This window comes from Cicer arietinum, chromosome 8 (assembly GCF_000331145.2).
Source record: "Cicer arietinum cultivar CDC Frontier isolate Library 1 chromosome 8, Cicar.CDCFrontier_v2.0, whole genome shotgun sequence".
Taxonomy (NCBI): Eukaryota; Viridiplantae; Streptophyta; class Magnoliopsida; order Fabales; family Fabaceae; genus Cicer; species Cicer arietinum.
In genome coordinates this window covers 4,958,064-4,963,846 of record NC_021167.2, presented here as the reverse complement: position 1 = coordinate 4,963,846, position 5,783 = coordinate 4,958,064, and the positions used below count along the sequence as shown (strand labels likewise).

The 5,783-nt window shown below is 31.2% G+C and overlaps 2 protein-coding genes across 6 annotated transcripts in view; one reads left to right on the top strand and one right to left on the bottom strand.

The window, feature by feature from the left end:
* Positions 1 to 224: 224 nt before the first annotated feature.
* Positions 225 to 4,237, bottom strand: LOC101496928 (sulfite exporter TauE/SafE family protein 3-like). Of its 5 annotated transcripts, none has more exons than XM_073364146.1 (11): positions 3,845 to 4,237; positions 3,475 to 3,634; positions 2,936 to 3,136; positions 2,652 to 2,716; positions 2,510 to 2,549; positions 2,164 to 2,312; positions 1,723 to 1,773; positions 1,342 to 1,563; positions 910 to 1,003; positions 660 to 800; positions 225 to 488 (listed from the first exon to the last, which is right to left on the bottom strand). In XM_073364146.1, the coding sequence occupies exons 1-11, from the start codon at positions 4,223 to 4,225 to the stop codon at positions 406 to 408; spliced, it is 1,587 nt and encodes a 528-aa protein (XP_073220247.1). In that variant the 5' UTR covers positions 4,226 to 4,237; the 3' UTR covers positions 225 to 405. The 5 variants fall into 5 exon arrangements, with proteins under 5 accessions (XP_073220247.1, XP_004512030.1, XP_004512031.1 ...); XM_004511973.4 differs by having other exon boundaries at positions 2,164 to 2,297; XM_004511974.4 differs by having other exon boundaries at positions 2,164 to 2,297; positions 2,513 to 2,549.
* A 1,193-nt stretch (positions 4,238 to 5,430) lies between these two features.
* LOC101496606 (uncharacterized) overlaps positions 5,431 to 5,783 on the top strand; it is a 2,518-nt gene continuing 2,165 nt past the window's right edge. Inside the window, exon 1 of the mRNA XM_004511970.4 lies at positions 5,431 to 5,586. The gene's annotated coding sequence lies outside the window, so the exon portion shown is untranslated. The remainder of the gene's footprint in view (positions 5,587 to 5,783) is intronic.

The window sequence follows — 5,783 nt, the reverse complement described above, 5'->3', positions numbered from 1 at the left end:
GATCACGTAGAAGAATCATAGAAGACATGGGACAGATGAATTACTTTTTAGCATCTCTTTAAAAATCTTCTAAAAAAATTTTAATCTGAACATGTAATTTAAATTATAAACTCTTCAGAGTCGGTCTAACTTATTTTCACGTAATAAGATTATCGGTGACTAGTTTTTCGGCTACCATAGTCCTCTTGATTTGTTAGTATTCAATGAATATGATTTGTCCTTAATGATCAAAATGATAAATTTAACATCAATATTGAAATGACAAAAGAATACATTGTAGCCAACCATTGCATAATATAAAATAAAGCACAATCTTTCCTTTGCTTGAATGAAAATGGAATAGGTGACCATATCATCAGTTTGAAAAATATTATTCTCCATAGTGATACAACCACAATAACACACCTAAGATTGATTGCAAAAATTTTCAAATCCCATATACTCTTGATTTTCCATCTTCACAATCATGTTCTCTATTCCTACTCCACCTGTATGATACATAAGAGATCAAATATCTCAAATAAGCAACTTTCAAAGAAACATCAACCATAGTTCAAAAGAAACAGATACAAAAGAACTCAACACTTATCAGTAAACTATGAATCATACCTAATAGAAACAAAATACAATGCATTTCCAGTTAAATTGATAGAAAGTACCTAAACTGATTGCACTTATGAAAATGGTGGATGCTAGAATGAAGATAATAATGGATGCACGGCCAAGGATTGCAATTATCTTTCTCACCACATGCTGGCCAACGAAGGCAGCTATGGTAGCAACCAAAACAAAGAAAGAAGCTGCAGCAAATGTATGAAAAAAAGAATCAATAACCAAAAGCAACACATTTCACAATGGTAGATGTCAGATTAGCAACAAATAATCAACAATTCTCAACAAGCTATTTACCATAAGGTACTGGGAAGCGATCCAAAAGGTAATATTGCACTACTGACATGGAGGATGAAAAAAGCATTGAAAAAGTTGATGTAGCACTTGCCACCTGCATCACAAAACACATTGTGAGACTCCAACACAAGTCTTCTTGTCCATAACTGGATGTGAAAACATCAAGATTTGAGCCAAAAGTAAACTGATACGAAAAACACATATAAAGAACACAAGAGATTTGATCATGGAGTTTAGTTTACTGTGCCTTCGGCCTACGCCTCTGACTGCAGCACTTTACTATTATTCAAGCTTAAGGTTACCTTTCTATGAGTCATACCCAACACTAGTCACTAGTCTCTACATTTCTCAAAGTTATATATTTTTTTCTCTGATAGTTTTAGGAAAACTTGAAGATAGTAAATAAATAAACAAGAATTGTGAAGAATGTACCTGAGGAGGAATTCCTAATTCTAGAAAAAGTGGCCCCAAAATGAAGCCACCTCCTAGACCAAGCAGTCCTCCAACCATACCAGCAACTATTCCACAGAAGCAGTATAGAAAAATTTGATGAATCTTCCAATTTGTAATTTCCTTCCCTTTTGATCCAATCACTCTTGTTCCTTTGTATAAGCATACGGCTTCAAAAAGCGCAACAGAGATCGCGATAGGAACCTTGAATTGCCAAATCAAATTTCATTTAGTCCAATTTCATGTCATGATTTTGGTTTGTTAACTTGGAAAACTGGTGTTAGTAATAAGACATGCAATTATAATTCATTGTTGAAATTGAAACATTGGTGACTAGTTCATATATAGTGGAAATTACTTTACCTGTAAGAAGTTAATAACCCAGTACTCAATGGAGCAAGTCCCGGTGTATGTCTGCATAGAAATACATAACAGTGCATACATTAAATATAAGAAAAGTTGGTAAATTTTAAAGAAAAACAACACCTCAAATAAGTTACTTGTATGATTGGATTTAGTTTGGATAAACTGATTTACTAAATTCTTATAGCCTAAATATTTTTGATACAAATCTATCTATATCTGTTTTCATAAGCAATTCATGATCTTAAGGAAATAAGCCGAAAACAACTTATAAACATGCTCTCTCAAACAATCTTGTAACTTATACCAGTAGATAAATTCAAATAAGTCAATACAAACATGCATTTAGTAACAAACTGGCAACACCTTTTTCCTCAGTTGCATGTGTATAATTAAGGAATCAATAAAAGTCAAACAGAATGTCATAGTTTAATATATTACCTTAGCAATCTGAACAAGGAGAAAGGCCACCCAGACATACACAAGGAGAGATAATTCTTTCCAATAAATGTTCTTTAGCAAAGGGACCTCCTCATCTTGAATATTAGTTGGACCACTTGGTAGGGCCTTGTAGTCTTCTGCATAAGCATCTTAAATTAGGGTTATAACTTAAAACAATACTGTTTCAAACTCCAACTTATTTTAGCTAATTATTTTATACTACTTACATAAAATATTAGTGTAAGTGTTTTAGAGCACTTAATGAAAATATCCTATTACAACTGTAAGGTTATAAAATTATCTTCTATATTTTGCTGAAGGAACATAGAGGCTTATAGGGACTTACCACCTGATTTTGGTTCTTCTTCCAACTGCTTAGCTGCTTCCTGCAAGTCAAAGTAGCTTAATACTCTTGCTAACCAGTAACCACCAAAGGTTGAATAAATGAAACTCAAATTCAAAATTTTAGGTGTATAAGGTAAATTTACCTTTTTCATCATTGTTTCCTTTTTCCATGTATCTATTCCTTTGAATAATGCTTTTGTTGATGTAGCTAACCACAAATTCATTATTATTTTCATGTTAGCAACCAAGACAGCTATATTAAGTGTCACAATGATGTTAAATGCAAAAGAGTGAAGAAAGATTAATAAGGTTCCTTTCATCAAAATTTATTTTAAAATATGAACAGCAAGGTGGCAACTTTAATAGGCTTTTATATCATCTTAAAATTAAGGCTAATGTGAGATCTCAACATTAATATTATCATTACCTATGAATAAGATGATAAGCAAAACTGTGACCATCCAATCAGCAAACATGACATTACATATAACTCCAATACTTATTCCAAGCATCAGCATGGGTTGGAAAAGCAAAGCCAAGTCATAATCAATTAGTGGCATGTCTAGTGTTGGGTGTCTAAGCCTCATATTGTAGTAAACAGTTGACAATGCTGCACCCATAATCATACCTGCAATTTTATAAAATCAAAGCTATGATATTTATTGAAGAATTCACAAATTCAATATTGTAATAAACACTTATAGCATAAGCGCTTATCATATAAGTGCTTATGTATAAATCAAGTCAAACTATTTTCACATCAGTTACAAATTGTTTTCATGAGTTATCCTGATGAGCTTATGCAAATAAGTTGAAAATAACTTATGAACATGTCATAAGTTGTTTTCATAAACTCTCTCAAACAGTCTTACAAGTACTTATACTAATAAATAAACGCAAATAAGAAAATCCAAAGGCTCTAGCGTTGAAGAATGTAGATAGATATCTTGAGGTGTATATACTAACACTTGGAAATGGCCGTAGAAGACTTGGGATCAAAGCCAATGATCAAAGCGAGCATAGGGACAAAGATTCCTCCACCTCCTACACCTCCAACACTTCCCAAAGCTGCTCCCAAAAATCCAACAATTGATCCCACTATAATTTTCCAATCAAATTTCATTTCCTGCTCAACCAGCCAGTACATATAATGCATTTCAGATATATACATTACATAAAAGGAGAACATTATAAATGAAATAATTATTCAAAATAATCAAAACACATAACCAAGTCACTATATACTATAATATGATGAATTAACAAATGTTAGTATATTAGTTGTTTACATGAGATATATTTGATCGAATCAAAAGATATAAATGTATGAACTTACAGGCCAAACAGGTTCATAAGAAGACCTTCCATTTTCCCACAAGAAATCAATCATTGCTTTTAGAACTCCTTGTCTTTCTTTCTCAACAAAATTTGCTGATTGTTCTTTTTCTTTCAAAACTCTTTCGGCTAAACTGACATTGCAGATGATAGTAAGGATAAACAAGGTCAGCCATGTAGCTGTTGGTGCAGTAACTGAAGAAGGCTTGTGTCTTACTTCTGTAGCCATGTCTTGAAGGATATGATGATTTAAGACAAATGTGTGTGTATTCCTTTCCTCCACCTTTTTATTGTTTCTTTCTTTTTTTTTTTTCTTTGGTTCTACAAAGTATAGTTTAGGAAAGGAAAATATGAAAGTTGAGGAGTGCATTCTTACCCTCATCTTGTTTTTATATAAGTAACAAACAAATCTACACTTCTATAAAACAATCAATAATATTATTTATAATTATATCATAAATGAAATTTTAGATAAATTTAAGGGTGTTTAATATCTTATAATCCAAATTAAGCTCCTCCATTTTTGTTTTAATATAGAATCCATTTCAGATGTTTCCCTTATAGTGTTTGTAGTTAGGTACAATTTAAAGTGTTACATATAAGAAGTTGATGCCTTCATCATGAGGAAGCTTCATGGAAGAAGCATTTTACGTTTTTTATAGTAATCTCGTACTTTACATTATTTTGGAACCATGGTAATTATGTAGAGGAAAAAAATAAACTGAAATGCACTCCGCATACTCAATGAATTATTATTACGAAAAGGCCATTTTGATATTTTTAGAACAATATATATATCAAGTTTGTTTCTTTAAATTTTGATTAAAATATCTACATAATTCATATACTAGTACAAAAATTATTTGTGACTTAATTAATTGCTATATTAGTAGTCTCTACTATATATTTTATGAAGCACCCCTCCGTAGCTTTCAAAACTTGGCAGCACAATATTTGGAACAATAATGTAATCGGGATATATATGTATATAGTGGATCGAGGTACGAAGCTTCATGGTAATTGCATTTGTTTTTGTCTTCTCTACATTTTTCAAATTTTAGTGAAATTTGCATGCCACACGTACTCTGTTTTTGGATGCCAAATGAATCTTTCCGTAGTTGTATTTAACTGATTTTTGTAAATAAGTCTTGTGAAAATTCTAAAAAGTATTAGTCATAAGAAAATTAAAATCTTCAAGAAATTTCATTTAAGTGCATCACAATACCTAAAAGGCTAAAATCTGATATTGAATATTTTAATTCCTTAACTTTACTTTCGAATTCAATGTTAAACTAGAACATCAAAATGAGAAAAAGTTGATATCTAGATAAACCAATCTTAAATTAGTGATTGGTAATGACCAAATAATAATACATAAATATTTTATCGTGGAAAAAATAATAATTTAATTAAGTAATAAAGTTATGATATTAATTAAAATTTGAGTATAATTGGTTTCGATTCCTTTTGAACCCTATACAAATTTTTGAAATGTTAAAATAAATTATAGAAAGGGCATTTTAATGTATAAAATTATAATAAATATAATTAGAGATAATAAATATGAGTTTGTGTAAAAATATAAAATAAATTAAAATAAAAGTTGAGCACATTATTTCCCTCATTCTCACTTTCACTTCACTTCGCCCTCACTCCCACCCGACGCCGCACCGTTCTTGCGCCGTCAGTCCGCCATTCCGAGCCTCCATCCTTTTTGCCAGGTGCTCTGAGCCTCTCTTATTGGTAAGAATATCATAAATCCTATATCTCTTTTTCTCACCTATTCTTCATGCTGTTCTATCACTTTCATTTACCTTAATCGTTGTTTTGACTAGCTTTGATTGGGAATTTCGTGAATTAGGGTGTGTCAAACTGAAAATCTTTAATTTTTGCTTGTTTGGTCTTGTGTGTTGGAGTTTTTTTCTCTTCAATTCATTTTC

Excerpts from the sequence above, each read along its gene's own strand:
- LOC101496928 (XM_073364146.1), bottom strand. The coding sequence starts at position 4,225 with ATGAGGGTAAGAATGCACTCCTCAACTTTCATATTTTCCTTTCCTAAA. Across the intron at positions 2,717-2,935 it reads GCTTATCATCTTATTCATAG|CTACATCAACAAAAGCATTA; the intron begins GTAATGATAATA and ends ATTTGTGGTTAG. Across the intron at positions 489-659 it reads CATAAGTGCAATCAGTTTAG|GTGGAGTAGGAATAGAGAAC; the intron begins GTACTTTCTATC and ends TGTATCATACAG.